At 53.7% G+C, this 15,991-nt stretch overlaps 1 protein-coding gene across 1 annotated transcript in view; it reads right to left on the bottom strand.

Annotated features, from left to right (window-relative positions):
* LOC140425514 (sodium/hydrogen exchanger 3-like) overlaps window positions 1–15,991 on the bottom strand; it is a 175,929-nt gene that overhangs the window by 12,028 nt on the left and 147,910 nt on the right. Inside the window, exons 11-12 of the mRNA XM_072509879.1 lie at window positions 8,181–8,287; window positions 6,701–6,830 (exon numbers count right to left, since the gene is read on the bottom strand). Coding sequence (XP_072365980.1) covers window positions 6,701–6,830; window positions 8,181–8,287 — 237 coding nt within the window. The remainder of the gene's footprint in view (window positions 1–6,700; window positions 6,831–8,180; window positions 8,288–15,991) is intronic.

The raw sequence follows: 15,991 nt of genomic DNA, 5'->3' as shown, positions 1-15,991 counted from the left end.
CGACAGGGGGAAGGTAGTGGGCCTTGTCTGCATACTGGGGGACCCACTGGGCGTAATATGAAAAGAAACCCAGGCAACGTTTCAGGGCTTTGGAGCAGTGGGGGAGGGGAAATTCCATAAGGGGGCGCATGCGTTCGGGGTCGGGGCCTATTATCCCATTGCGCACTACGTATCCCAGGATGGCCAACCGGTTTGTGCTAAAAACGCACTTTTCCTCGTTGTATGTGAGGTTCAAGGCGTTAGCGGTCTGGAGGAATTTTTGGAGGTTGGCGTCGTGGTCCTGCTGATCGTGGCCGCAGATGGTGACGTTGTCGAGATACGGGAACATGGCCTGCAACCCGTGCTGGTCAACCATTCGGTCCATCTCCCGTTGGAAGACCGAGACCCCGTTTGTGACACCAAATGGGACCCTTAGGAAGTGGTATAGACGCCCGTCTGCCTCAAAGGCTGTGTACTTGCGATCACCTGGGCGGATGGGGAGCTGGTGGTAGGCGGACTTGAGGTCCACGGTGGAGAAAACCTTATACTGGGCAATCCGATTTACCATGTCGGATATGCGGGGGAGAGGGTACGCATCTAGCTGTGTGTACCTGTTGATGGTCTGACTATAGTCTACGACCATCCTTTGTTTCTCCCTGGTCTTTACTACTACCACGTGGGCTCTCCAGGGACTATTGTTGGCCTGGATTATGCCTTCCTTCAGCAACCGCTGGACTTCAGACCGAATAAATATCCGGTCCTGGGCGCTGTACCGTCTGTTCCTAGTGGCGACGGGTTTGCAATCCGGGGTGAGGTTTGCAAACAAGGACGGCGGTTCAACCTTGAGAGTTGCGAGGCCGCAGATAGTGAGTGGGGGTATTGGGCCGCCGAATTGAAATGTTAGGCTCTGCAGGTTACACTGGAAATCTAATCCCAGTAATGTGGGCGCGCAGAGTTGGGGAAGGACGTAGAGCCTGTAGTTCTTAAACTCCCTCCCTTGCACTGTTAGGTTCGCGATGCAGAACCCTTTGATCTCTACGGAGTGGGATCCTGCAGCTAGGGAAATCTTTTGCGTGCTTGGATGGATGGTCAGAAAACAGCGTCTTACCGTGTCTGGGTGAATAAAACTTTCAGTGCTCCCGGAGTCGATCAGGCATGGTGTCTCGTGTCCGTTGATCAGCACCGTTGTTGTCGTCGTCTGGAGCGTCCGGGGCCGTGATTGATCCAGAGTCACCGAAGCCAGTCGTGGTAGTAGTGTCGCGGCGTCTTCTTCGGACCCCGTGGAGCCGTCGATGCTGGGGTCCTTTGTTGTCAACCAAGATGGTGGCGTCCATGAATCGCACGCGGCCGGGGGTGGACAAAATGGCCGCCCCCATGGATCGCACGTGATCGGGGGTGGACAAAATGGCCGCCGCCATGAATCGCACGTGGCTGGGGGGTCACAAGATGGCGGCGCCCATCCTCCCCTCGTGGTGCCCGGGACCCAAAATGGCGGCACCCGCGGGTCGCACATGGTGCGCTGGGGGGGTTGGGGAGTGTTTGGGATATGCTGGGCTCGTTCTTCTCCGGGGATTGCAGCGAGCCCCCGGGACCGGCACACTGCCACGTAATGGCCCTTCTTGCCGCAGCTTTTACAAATAGCTGCGCGGGCCGGGCAGCGCTGGCGGGGGTGTTTCGCTTGCCCGCAGAAATAGCAGCGGGCCCCACCGGGATTGTCTGGCTCTTTAACCGTGCAAGCCTTCGAGGGGGGGGGGGGGGTTTGTCGCAACGGGGGTCCACGGAGCCCAAGGGGCTGCTGCGCGGTCGTGGGCCGTAGGCGCGGGCGTTTTGCGAGGCCACATCTAGGGAAGCTGCAAGGGCCCGTGCCTCTGAGAGTCCTAGCGACTCTCTTTCTAAAAGCCTTTGGCGGATTTGGGGAGAGTTCATACCTGCCACAAAAGCATCGCGAATTAGCATGTCCGTGTGTTCGATCGCGTTCACCGGCGGGCAGCTGCAGCCCCGTCCCAAAATTAGCAGCGCGGCGTTGAATTCTTCTAGCGATTCTCCGGGACTTTGCCGTCTCGTTGCAAGTTGGTGGCGCGCGTAGACCTGGTTCATGGGCCGAACGTAGATGCCCTTCAGTAATGCGAGCGCCGTCGGGAAATCCTCTGCGTCTTCTATGAGAGGGTAAATTTCCGGGCTTACCCTCGAATGCAGGACCTGCATTTTCTGGTCGGGGGCCGTTCGGAGGTAGCCTTCAAAACATGCTTGCCAGTGTTTAAATACTGCTGCCGAGTTCGCTGCGTGGGGGCTGATCCGCAGGCATTCCGGGGCGATCCGGAGCTCCATAGTCTTTTAAGCTCGCTTAATAAATTGTAGCGCACAATGACTTACGAGAGAGACGAGAAGTGATGAAGTCGATTCAGGCTTTATTAAGCGAGACTTGTCCCCAGCAGTTCAGCAACAGAATGAAGCGGCGGGGAGAAGCTCGGGTTCTTATACTCCGCCTTCAGGGCGGAGCCAGGAGTCAACAGCCAACCAGGACCCGGGATCTGTCAGCCAATAGCATCACGGCTTCACAGTCCCACATGACCCCTAATACATACCACCACAGTTGTGTCACACCAGAGATGGCAGCACAGTGGTACGTAGTCAGGAGGAAGTGCTTTGGGAGCTTTCAACATTGACTTTGGACCCCATAAGGTTTCCTGACATCATGTCAGCCATGGATAAAGAAACCTCTTGCTGAATAATAATAGTAATCTTTATTGTCACAAGTAGGCTTACATTAACACTGCAATGAAATTACAGTGAAAAGCCCCTAGTCGCCACATTCCGGCGCCTGTTCGGGTACACAGAGGGAGAATTCAGAATGCCCAAATTACCTCACAGCGTGTCTTTCCTGACTTGGGAGAGGAAACCGGAGCACCCGGAGGAAACCCACGCAGACACGGGGAGAACGTGCAGACTCCACACTGACAGTGACCCAAGCCGGGTATCGAATCTGGGACCCTGGAGCTGTGAAGCAACAGTGCTACCTACTGTGCTACTGTGCCCGAATACCACTTACCACTCACCTTTAGCTGAGGAACCAGTACTCCTCCATGTTGAACATCAATTGGACGAAGCACTGAAGGTAGAAAGTGTTGTGAGATTGGGTCCTTTCTGTTTTGGACTCTAGGCATGGAACTTGGTCCTTAGACAGATTGTAGGCATAGTCTGGTATCTACTTCACACTTCTTTTTATTAGTAGTACATCTAAACATGCTACCCTTAGGCTTGAGTCCAACCTCTCTCAATTGAGAGTCTAAACTCACAAGTTCCCCGCCAAGTCACACAGCTTTGTGATGTGGAACTATACCACCGTTCCTTCAATGTCACTGGGCAAAATTCCTAAACTGCTTTCCTAACAGCACTGTGGGTGTACCTACATGACATGGACTGCAATGGTTAAGAAGGGGCCTCACTGCCACCTTCTCGCGAGCAATTAGGCAATCAATGCCAGCCCCAAAAAATGAATAGTGGTGGCATGGTGACACAGTGGTTAGCACTGTTGCCTCACAGCACAACGGACCCAGGTTCAATTCCAGCCTTGGGTGACTGTCTATCTGAGTTTGCACGTTCTCCCCTTGTCTGCGTGGGATTCCTCCGGGTGGTAAAGTTTCCTCCCACAGTCCAAGAATATGCAGGTTAGGTGGATTGCCCATGTTAAAATTGTCCCTAGTGTCCATAGATGTGCAGGTTAGTTGGGGGTACGGAGATATGATGAGGGAGTGGACCTAAGTGGGATGTTTTTTCACAGGGTCAGTGCAGACTCAATGGACCGAATGGCCACCTTCTGCACTTTTAGGGATTCTATCGAATAAAAAAAAGAATATAGGGTGGGCCCCGATCATGGGCCAGGCCACCGTGGAATCACCCCCCGGGGCAAGATCGCCCCGTGTCCCCCCCAGGACCCTGGAGCTCGCCCGCGCCGCCAGGTACCGACGGTAAGGGACCTGGGTCAATTTACGCGGGACTGGCATAGAAGCAGCGGGACTTCGGCCCATCGCGGGCTGGAGAATCGCCAGGGGTGGGCCGCCGACTGGCACGGCACGATTCCCGCTCCTGCTGAATCTCCGGCGCCAGAGAATTCGGCTGCCGGCGGAGACGGGATTTACGCCGCCCCCCAGTGATTCTCCGACCCGGCGGGGGGTCGGAGAATCCCACCCATAGCGTGCACGAAACATTTCACTGTTAGTAACTCACTTCTCTTATCTTATTGATTAGAAAAGGGTATCAGGAGATGCAGAGCAAAGATGGTAAATGGCATTGAACGGTAGAACAGGCATGGACCATAGGTTGTAGGAGCTGAAGTAGGCCATTCAGCCCATCGAGGCTTCTCCATCATTCAATGAGGTCAAGACTGATCTGATATGATAATCCTGAACTCAACTTTCCCATCTTATTCCCATAGCCCTCGATTCTCTTACTGCTTAAAATCTGTCTATCACAGCCTTGAACAGACTTCATGGCCTGAAGGTTTGAATGGCCTCGTACTGATTCTAATGTTCTTCAGAAAAAAGGAACCTGTCCAAGATGATGAAGCAGACAAAAGGTACATTAGAGAACAACAGCAAATTTCAATTAACAAATGGATTGTACAATTTTATTATGCAGAATGGAGTTCTACGTTTAAGTTAAGGTCTGGATTGAGCCAGGCTTACTGCCTGGTGCAGGGGTTCAGCACGAACACAAATGGACAGAGAATATTGGCTTGGACTTGTCTCATCTCCATCATTCCCAGTCAACTCTCACTCTCTAGATACACACCCATTGATGAAGTGCTGGAATACCAGCTGAGGCCAACTTTCCAGCAGTGAGAGAGTTGATAGCTGCAACTGTAGGGGGACAAAGGAGCTGACAAGTGTGATTTCTGCTCACGCTCTAACAAACCAATTCAAAAACATAGAACGATGGGCATCACACCACACAGCAAGACCATCCTGCCCCTAGAGCCTTAGAGGCGGCACGGTAGCACAGTGGTGAGCACTGGTGCTTCACAGCTCCAGAGTCCCAGGTTCGATTCCCAGCTTGGGTGACTGTCTGTGCGGAGTTTGCACTTTCCCCCCCCCCCGTCTGAGTGGGTTTCCTCCGGGTGCTCTGGTTTCCTCCAACAGTCCAAAGATGTGCAGGTTAGGTGGATTGGCTATGCTAAATTGCCCTTTGTGTCCAAAAGGTTAGGTGGGTTTACTGGGTTACGGGGATAGGGTGGAGGTGTGATCTTAAGTAGGGTGCTCTTTCCAAGGGCCGGTGCAGACTGGATGGGCCGAATGGCCGCCTTCTGCACTGTAGATTCTATGATTCTATGAACCTAACCTGGAACTAACTACTCTCATCCCAGGTCCTTATCCTTCGTCGGACCATCATATTCTTCTCTGTGGATCATCATAGGGAGGGTTTGGGTGTAGCCATCTAAGATGGCCTCCTGCAAAGGACCATGGGAATTATAGAGAAATACAGAGCCGATGTGTATCTGAAACGCAGGTAATCAGGCCTGATCGAAACCCCCGCTCATTTGCATTTTAATGGCCCATTTTCTCAGGGCAATAGAACTCCAATCAAGCAACCGGTATAGCCATAGACTGATCGGCGCCACTCCCCTTACTCAGAAAGCCCAACTGCCAAGGTCAATGACCGCTAAGAACCCGTCCAGCTACCAAGGCACCCGCCCCTTTATTGGCCAAAATCGAAGACAGTGATCAGAGCCCTGACAAACCTTTGGGTCCAAGGTTAAGGACCGTCCCAAAGAGCGCGAAATCCCGGAGGGATAAAAGAGGACGCAGCCTTGTGTTCTGTCTCTTTTGGATCCGGCCTGTGCCAAACCAATTGTAGCAGGAACAGCCAGCCAAGTTCAAGGCCAACGATCGCTACCTGACGGATGAGTCCAGCAGAGACAGAGCCGCTTTCTTCGAACCAGCCAAGTGAAATCCAGATAAAGGCCTTATCCATTTGCACAGTGCCAGTCGCCCTGAAGTTAAGTATAGGTTATTATAGCTGATAGGTGTAGTTTAACGCATAGTAGATATTGTGTTTGCATGTCGAGGTTACTCTTGTGTATGTAAATAAACCATCTTTTGAACTAACTAATTGGCTGTGTGGTCATTTGATCGATATAAGGGAAGGCTTGTTATCATTAATATTAGCAACAGTATTGGCGACGCTGTTGGGATCGAAACAGGCAACAAGGGTAGTGTCTATTTGTTTATTTTAATTCCAGCGAGGTGAACCAGCACTGTCCTCTGGAATGAGTTAATGTGTTCAGACAAAACTTTAAATAAATAAGAAAATGATTTTAAAAATTTACTCCCAAAATTAAAAATTCCATAGTTCGCTCATAAAAATTAAATTTCTTGCCTGTTTGTACCGAAGAGCCAGCTTTACCTCTCTGAGCTTGTGAGGTCGCATCTGCCCCACTTGTTCTCTGAAACATTCCAGATCCCGGGCAGAAAATGCTAATATATGTAAATAGGGTGATTAATATTTACTCGGCGACAGTACTTTGACAACCTATTATTCAGCAACACCTTGAACAACTGGATGTCAGGTGACGATAGCGGGTGCATTGGCATTTATCAGATCAACGCCTGGGTTTTAAACTGAATTAAAAATCAAAAATGCACAATTTAGAATTCTGAACACTTCCCAAATCCAGAAGGGAAGATGCACAAACAGTCCGAATGGGCCACATAAGTTTCCTTACCCGTTGCCGGGGTTTGTATAAATGTTGCTGCAACATGTGGTGAGTGACTATTTCCTCTCGATCCTTTGGGCTCTTTGCTTTGTTCTCAGTCGCTTGCATATCCAGGCGCACCTCATTGGCATTTTCACACCTAGGAAAATAAATATATTTTGTCACAACGTGTCAGCCTTGGCCTCATTAGCAGCAATTTCATCTCGGAGTCAAAAGGTTGTAGGTTAGGTCCTATTTCAGTGACCTGAGTGTAAAATTCAGGCAAACATTCACAGTGGAGTACTGCGGGAGCACTGCATAATTGGACACGTCACATTTTGGATGAGGCATGTAATAACCCTCATGAGACCCACAGAGGGCTCCCCAATTGATCCCCCCGTTCGACTCGTGGAATATGAGCTCCCCCGCTACTGGGTGGAAGTCCAGCAGCTGGGGCTCTTGGGGATCACCTTATAAAAGCCGGCCCAGACAGGGACCGGCTAGAACTGTAGTCTCATTTGGGACCTTGCAGCTGTAAGCCACGTTACGGCTTTTACTTTTGTTGTAGAATTGAAGTTCTTTGGGATTTACCTTCTCAGGCCTCCTGAGCTTTTGGAAGACATTAAACAAAGGCCTCACCTATTCTCACAGGTGAAAGTAAAAGATTCCATGGCCCCCATTTCAAAGAAGAGCAAGGGAGTTCTCCTAATGTGTTAGCCAATGTTTATCTCCTAACTAAAGCCGCTGATGCGCAATCAATTACTCTCAAGACAAAGTGATTCATAACTGAAGGCTTTAATCTGCTAGAACTCTTCCCCAGCAGCTTCGATACAGAAAGTGAAGGCTGTTGGGACGGCACCGGTTCTTATACATGTACATCAGCCAATGTTAGACTCTTGGGTCTAACCAATGGTCATCCACCTCTCAGGTACCGCAATACCTGGTATTACCACAGCCGCTGAAATAGATTACCCAGTCTTCATCACATTGCTTCACCTGAAAACTGGCTGCAGTGTTTACTACAATGCTACATTGCAAAAGCACTTCACTGGCTGTAAAACAGTTTGGGACATCCCAAGGTCATGAAAGACCATTAATAAATGCAACTCTTCCTTGAAACGATTTGAAACTTGCATTCAGGTTTTTCCACGTAGTTCACATTTCAATCTGGGGGGCTGTGTTTCGAGAGGTGTACAGACATCTGCACAGAAATCTGCACTGGGGCTGTTTAGCACAGGGCTAAATCGCTGGCTTTGAAAGCAGACCAAGGCAGGCCAGCAGCACGGTTCAATTCCCGTAACAGCCTCCCCGAACAGGTGCCAGAATGTGGTGACTAGGGGCTTTTCACAGTAACTTCATTTGAAGCCTACTTGTGACAATAAGCGATTTTCATTTCATTTCATTTTCATTTCATTTCATTTCACTTTCACAATATAGCTCTCTCTGTGCATGCGCGATAGTCAAATACTTTAGGTAATTGGGTCATAACTCTCTCATGGCTGATACTTACAACACTGCAGAGTTAGATGAATCTAGGGCAGTGTAACGAGGGCCAGTGAAGTCGACATTAACATCATTGATCGAGCGCATAAATGCCAAGGAACCCTGCCATTCTCCCTAAAGAATTGAAAAGCCACAAGAGTCAGACATTAACTGTGCAAAAATAGTTCAATGCAGTTTAGCTGCAGACATCTAGAGGAGTGAATTGTGTATTGGCAACACCCCACATAACTAGTGAATTAAAGTAGATGGCAAGTAAAGATATATCTCTCTGATCTGGGTCAGAAGGTTAAGCCACTCTCCAGAGACTTGTACTATACTACTTTTGATTACAATTGTGGCCAGGACTGATTAATGGTATTATCAATGATTCCAAAACATTCCAAGCTACTGCAAGAACCCCAGACCCAACAAGAAGACTGGCTGCCTGTGGTGATTGTCCCTTTAAGGTCAACACTGCAGAGTAAGGGTCACCTGGCTTGGGAGACGAACTGGGACACAAGAGTGGGTAAATCACCCCAGAGGGTGGAGTCCTCTCCTAGGCAGAAGACATGTAGGGAATTCGGTGCAACCGTGCTGGCTATGCTGCTGTACAGTTTTTCTTATTAATAAATACCTTTTGTGTTTCAATTGAAGTCCCTGTAAGTGCATCATTACATCTGGCGATGAGGATAAAATCATCATGACACTGCCTCTGGCCTGACACCTGTGAGTATCCTGTTTTAATCTAAGTCTGGAAAAAGAATACTCACCAGAATGTCTCTCTTTGGGCGAAGAGATCCATTTGCGATATTGAGATATCGCCAGACCCTGAGTAATGTAGAATCAGAAAAGATGGACAGTTACAAGATGGGTGAGCAATGGAGAGAACACGGCAAGATCCCTGGGTCAGAATCCACAAGGAGTGCAGAATCATACCTCCACTTACATAGTAGACTAGGAGGCAGTCCAGGAGGCTAAGTGTGTTGGAGAGGCTGAGAGACAGGCGCAGAACAAGCCTGAATTGGCCAGTCCAATCAATGGTTTAGAAATATATAAAGAAAAAAAATCAAGAGAAAATAACCCTGCGAAGCGAGAGCTGTGGCTTTAAGTCTTTTTTTTAATGGAACTTAAGTTTTAAAAAAAGAGTTGCTGCAAAGTTTTTTTTAAAGAAGAGCACGCAGAAAGCAGGCGTTACGTGAAAAAAAATGTTTCAAGGAGCTACTCCCTGAGCGTGGGAATATCAAGAGGCTGAAACTGACAAGCTCCATGGCAGCAATCCCTGCAAGTGATGGACTTCAAACAGACAAGTTATGAAGTTATTTAAAGAGGAGTCCTCAACATTTGAAAAAAAGTTAAACCAGTTTAAAGACAACTGCCCCATCGGACCTCGAGTGCCAGTGAAATTGACACAAAGAAAAAACAGCACATCAAAAAGAAGAAATAAAAGACACTCCAAATAGCCAGGAGAAACAAAAAACTAAAAGGACTTACCATTAGTAAAAGTGAAGCTTTAAACTTTCAATAAAGAACAGTCAAGTTTGCGCCAAAACTTCAAAAGTGCCAGAAAAACACGGAGAGAGAAAGCCAGCAACTGTTAACAGCTCAGTGAAAACTGGAGAAGACCACAGATAGGGGGAAACTCTCAAAAAAGGTCCATAAGCATTGACCTTCTCCAGGAAGAGGCATCAGAAAACCTTGAGGTCATAAAATACCTTCAGGAAAAAGCAAAGAGACTGCAAAGAGGAGGCGACAAATACCTCAAAGTTGAGGCAATCAAATATCTCAGAAAGTGGGAAAAAGAAGACCCTGGAAAGAGGGCAATGAATAACCTCAGAAAGAAGGCAACAAAAGACCCCAGAAGGAGAGAGATCCCACAAGAAGGGCAATGAGAGAATTGCAGAATGGAAGCAAGTCAACCCTTGGTCAGAGGGCTGGCCAACAGCAAAGCACAAAGAGTTTGGTTTAAGTTAAGACAAGTAGAAATGAAGGTTCTATTTGTGAAATCCAGTGAGAACATGATGGATTCCCATTGGAAGAAACGCAGAAATTAAAGACTTCAAAAGAAACTAAGAACTATTGAACAAAAAGAATTGTTATAACCTGCACGGATCCTATTGGTTGGGGACATAATTCCGTTCGGCATCAGCAAGCTTGCGAGATGCAAAGGCTATCGGCCGTTCTGAGCGTTGGGCATTCCGTGTGTTGGAACCGCTCCGATGTGTTAAGACGAGGCCTCACACGCGAGGAGCTTCGATGGGTTGCAGTGCATTAGCAGTTCCTTGGATGATAGTTGTCGCTTAACCTCCTTGAACACCTTCTGGTGCGAGGGGCCCCAGGTCCATTGTTGCCCCTTTTTCATGAGCTGGTGGTGCAGATTATATTGGATATGAATTTGCTGTAATAGTTGACGAGCCCAAGGAAAGAGCAGAGCTCCGTCGGGTGGCGAGGAATGGGGCCTGTCGGACTGCCCGCACTTTGTCCTCTACCGGGTGGAAGCCGGTACCCAAGTAAATGATTTCTGGTGCATGAAATACGCATTTCTCCCTACGGGGGTGGATGCCAGCCTGCTCAAAGCTCCTCAGAACTTTGGCCAGATTCTCCATATGTTCCCGGTTGGAGGTGCTGGTATTGAAAACGTCATCGAGGTATACGGCCATCCTTGGTAAACCCCATAAGATATTTTCCATAACGTGCTGGAAGATCGCACAGGCGGAGGAAACCCCAAACGGCAAGCGGGTATATTCGTACAGCCCCCGGTGGGTGTTAATAGTGCTGAATTTCCGGGAACCCGGATCCAGGACCACCTGCCGATATGTGTGCCTCATATCAAGTTTTGTAAACATTTTGCCCCCGCTGAGCTTCGCATACAGGTCCTCGATACGACGGACCAGGGGCGAAATTCTCCGTTATCGGCGGAAACTCCGCCGATCGGCGCAAAAAACGGCGCAAATCCCACTTGCGTCACGTCATAAAAATGGGCCGATAGTCTGCGGCCCGAAATGGGCTAGCAGCGACGTAACGGGATCCGCGCTTGCACAGTGGTTCACGCCGTGCAGCGTCATACGCGCTGCACGGCGTGACGGCTCATAAGGCCGCGCTGCTCCCCCCCCACCCGACCGGAACAGCCGACCGCAACACCCGACTTGATGGCTGGCCGTCGCTCAGCCCCGAGGTTCGAGTCACACGATGTGGAGGCACTCCTGGATGCGGTGGAGCAGAGGAGGGACGCCCTGTATCCCGGCACGGCCGCAGAGTTGCCCCACGCCACAGCCGGCGTCTGTGGAGGGAGGTGGCAGAGGCCGTCACCGCTGTGGCCCTAACACCACGGACAGGCACCCAGTGCCACAAGAAGGTGAACGACCTCGTCAGAGCAGGCAGGGTGAGCGTCCCCCATATCCCCCATATCCCCTCTCCCCCAAATCCCCCCTCCCCCATATCTCCCCTCCCCCATATCCCCCCTCCCCCATATCCCCCCTCCCCATATCCCCCCTCCCCATATCCCCCCCCTCCCATATCCCCCATATCCCCCCTCCCCCATATCCCCCCTCCCCCATATCCCCCCCTCCCCCATATCCCCCCTCCCCCATATTCCCCATATCCCCCCCTCCCCCATATCCCCCCTCCCACATATCCCCCCTCCCCCATATCCCCCCTCCCCATATCCCCCCTCCCCCATATCCCCCATATTCCCCCCTCCCCCATATCCCCCCTCCCCCATATCCCCCATATCCCCCCTCCCCCATATCCCCCCCTCCCCCATATCCCCCCTCCCCCATATCCCCCTCCCCCATATCCCCCCTCCCCCATATTCCCCATATCCCCCCTCCCCATATCCCCCCTCCCACATATCCCCCCTCCCCCATATCCCCCCTCCCCCATATCCCCCATATCCCCCCTCCCCATATTCCCCCCTCCCCCATATCCCCCCTCCCCCATATCCCCCATATCCCCCCTCCCCCGTATCCCCCATATTCCCCCCTCCCCCATATCCCCCTCCCCATATCCCCCCCTCCCCATATCCCCCATATCCCCCCTCCCCCATATCCCCCATATTCCCCCCTCCCCCATATCCCCCCTCCCCCATATCCCCCATATCCCCCCTCCCCCATATCCCCCATATCCCCCCTCCCCCATATCCCCCATATTCCCCCCTCCCCCATATCCCCCCTCCCCCATATTCCCCATATCCCCCCCTCCCCATATCCCCCCTCCCACATATCCCCCCTCCCCCATATCCCCCATATCCCCCCTCCCCCATATCCCCCCTCCCCATATCCCCCATCCACCATATCCCCCATATTCCCCCCTCCCCCATATCCCCCATATCCCCCCTCCCCCATATCCCCCCTCCCCCATATCCCCCCCTGCCCCATATCCCCCATATCCCCAAGTGAATCCAGCCCTAACCTTAACCTCTGCAATGCACGCGCAACCGATGGCGTGCATTCATATACCTGCCTAACACTGTTGCCTTTTACCCCTGCCACCACCCCCCCCCCCCCCCCAGGAGAAGCGCGCACACAACAATAGGGAGCATGTGAGGACTGGAGGAGGGCCCGCTGATGAGAGGCCACTGACCGTACACGAGGAAAGGGCCCTGGAACTGGCTGGCGGACCTGAGGACCGGGAGGTTGCTGATGCAGAGGTCGGGGCCCCACGAGCAAGTGAGCCACCAACAGCCCGTCCCCATATCCCCCCTTCCCTATATCCCCCTCTCCCGTATCACCTGATCACTGCCTGATGTCTAACCATGCATGCTTCATTGTGTATCGCAGGACCAAACGTCCAGGCACCCATCCCCGCAGATGCAGACCGCCCGCAGGATGCCCCTCGGAGACCACGGGAGACGGAGAGACCCGCACCCTCCAGCATGCGACGCCCGCAGGATGCCCCTCGGAGACCACGGGAGACGGAGAGACCCGCACCCTCCAGCATGCGACGCCCGCAGGATGCCCCTCGGAGACCACGGGAGACGGAGAGACCCGAACCCTCCAGCATGCGACGCCCGCAGGATGCCCCTCGGAGACCACGGGAGACGGAGAGACCCGAACCCTCCAGCATGCGACGCCCGCAGGATGCCCCTCGGAGACCACGGGAGACGGAGAGACCTGGAGCAACAGGGAGACGACACCCCCGTCACGTGCGGGAGCGACCACCCAGCGATGAGGGGGGCAGCCACAGGCCCCCGTCACATCCGAGCCAGGACACCACTACCCAGGACACCACTATCCAGGACACCCCTACCCGGGACACCACTACCCAGGACACCCCTACCCGGGACACCACTACCCGGGACAGCACTACCCGGGACAGCACTACCCGGGACAGCACTACCCGGGACAGCACGACCCGGGACAGCACTACCCAGGACACCCCTACCCGGGAAGACAAAATACCGGACAGTGACTCAGAGTGGATGGGTGGAGACGAACCCCCACCCCAAAGTGCCATGGACTCAGAGTGGGACGAAGAGCACGACACAACGCCACTGCTGTCACCAACACCCTCCACCATCGCAGAAACACTCACCACGGTTGGGCACTTTAGTGATGAGGCGTCTGGTACACTCACTGGTGCGCACAACACAGCCGTCCCGGTACAGCAGGTGGAGGTAGGAGCAGCAGAGGGACCGGGCGGTCGGAGGGCAGCCCAGGCCAAGCGAACATCTGCCGCCCAGATGGATCCCGGGTTCCTGCAGTTACCACACCCACACATAGATCCGATGCAACCACTGACACGGAGACGAGCGAATAGGGTGACGGGTGGCTTGCGGCGGCTGCGGTCGCAGGTGGAGGAGTCCACCTGCGTCCAGGAGCTGGGAGTGGTCCCGGTCATGCGTGCCACCCAGGCTGACACCGCACGGGTGGCGTCCGCGGTGGAGGCAATGGGTGCGACGGTGTCAGACATGGGGAACGGTTTGCGAGGCCTGGGGCCTTCCGTGCAGGCGGCGTCTGTGGCCCAGGAAATGGCTGCCCTCTCACAGGAGGCCATGAGCCAGTGCCAGCGCCAGATGGCAGAGGCGCTCAACGCCATAGCCCAGTCTCAGCACGCCATAGCCCAGTCTCAGCAGGCCATGGCCCAGTCTCAGCAGGCCATGGCCCAGTCTCAGCAGGCCATAGCCCAGTCTCTGCAGGCCATGGCCCAGTCTCTGCAGGCCATGGCCCAGTCTCAGCAGGCCATCGCTGAGGGCATCGGCGCCAGTGGCCATGTGCGAGCTGGCGTCGCACTGTCGCAGACAGGGTTCGACAACCCCCTGGGCTCCATGGCTGCAAACCTGCAGACCCCTGTCGATACCAGCACGGGCCTCCAGGACTGGCAGCGCCAGATGTCGGGGGCGCGTCGGATGGCCAGTCCGTTCGCATCCCCCACCCATGTAGAGGCCTGGGGGCCATCGGGCACCCCGAGGGAGGAGGAGGTGGTGTGGTCCGTCCCGGCTCCCTCTGTAGGGGAGGTCCCGGTACACCGCGACACCTCGGACTCCCCCCCTTCCGTCCCAGGTGCATCGGGTGGGCAACGGGCAGGACAGGCTGGCAGCTCGCCATCCCAGTCGCCCAGGCCGCAGCCTGGCCCATCTAGGCCAGGACGCCCCAGGAAACGGCCGCCAAAGGGATCCAGTGTCAGAGGGCAGGAATCACAGGAGTCCACCTCCAGTTCTGCTGTACCGTCTGGGGAACCACGTAGACGTAGTCAAAGGGCCCGTAAGGCCAAACAATTAGACACTGAGTAAGTTGGCACGGGTGCAGGGCACAGATGAGTTTTAGGCGCTAGGGCACGTGCATGAACTCCTTTGGTTATTAAAGTCAATGTTACACCTACCGAAGCTGCCTTTGTGCTCTGTCCAAAGTGTGCGGGGGTGTCATGTACGTTGAGCGCAAGTGTGTGTGTGAGGGGTGGTCTTACCTCAGCCCCAGGTGAGTCTGCCCCCTTCCCCCTGGGCCGCCATCAACATCCCCCGGGCAGAGGACGGGACCGTGCGCTGCAGTGTCACAGCCGCATGCAGGGATGGTCCGGGTGGATGGTGGTACTGTGGCCATGGGTCAGACATAGTCCAACGATGTAGAGCCAGGAGCTCATCGGAGGCGGGTTGTCATCATTCTCCATGGCCTGCGATAGACACGCGTCCACCCGCAACTGGGTGAGCCCGGCCCGTTGTGCCGCCGGTGGATCGGCAATTGGGAGTGGGGGGGTGGTGTGCATGCGGGTGGGGTGTGTGGGGTTGGGGAGGGGGGTGAGGGTGCTGGGTGGGTGGATGGGTGGGGGGTGTGGGTGGTCGGCTGTTGTCATGGTGTGCGGTCTGTGGCCATACTACCCGATTCCCACGCCGATCTAGTCAGTGAAGCGGGCGTCTATCAGTCTGTCCCGTGCCCGCTGGGCCAGCCGGTAACGGTGGACAGCCACCCGTCTGTGTCTACCCCGTCTGCCCTGACCATTGCCCCCATCCCCCTCATCTGGGGAGGACTGGGCCTCTTCCTGCTGCTCCTCCACTCCGCCCTCCTCTGCCTGCGGCCCATCGCCCCTCTGCTGGGCTATGTTGTGCAGGACGCAGCACACCACAATGATGCGGCCGACCCTATCTGACCGATACTGGAGGGCGCCCCCAGAGAGGTCCAGGCACCTGAAACGCATCTTCAGCACGCCAAAGCACCTCTCGATCACTCCCCTTGTCGCTACATGGGCATCATTGTAGCGGTTCTCCGCCTCATTGCGTGGCCTCCGTATAGGCGTCATCAGCCACGATCGCAATGGGTAGCCCCTGTCGCCCAGCAACCAGCCCCTCAGCCGGGGATGGCGTCCCTCGTACATGCCGGGGATGGATGACCGCGACAACACGAATGAGTC

Source organism: Scyliorhinus torazame, chromosome 6, assembly GCF_047496885.1.
Source record: "Scyliorhinus torazame isolate Kashiwa2021f chromosome 6, sScyTor2.1, whole genome shotgun sequence".
In the NCBI taxonomy this organism is placed as follows: domain Eukaryota; kingdom Metazoa; phylum Chordata; class Chondrichthyes; order Carcharhiniformes; family Scyliorhinidae; genus Scyliorhinus; species Scyliorhinus torazame.
Note: the sequence above shows the minus strand (reverse complement) of the source record. Positions and strands in the feature narration are given on the sequence as shown.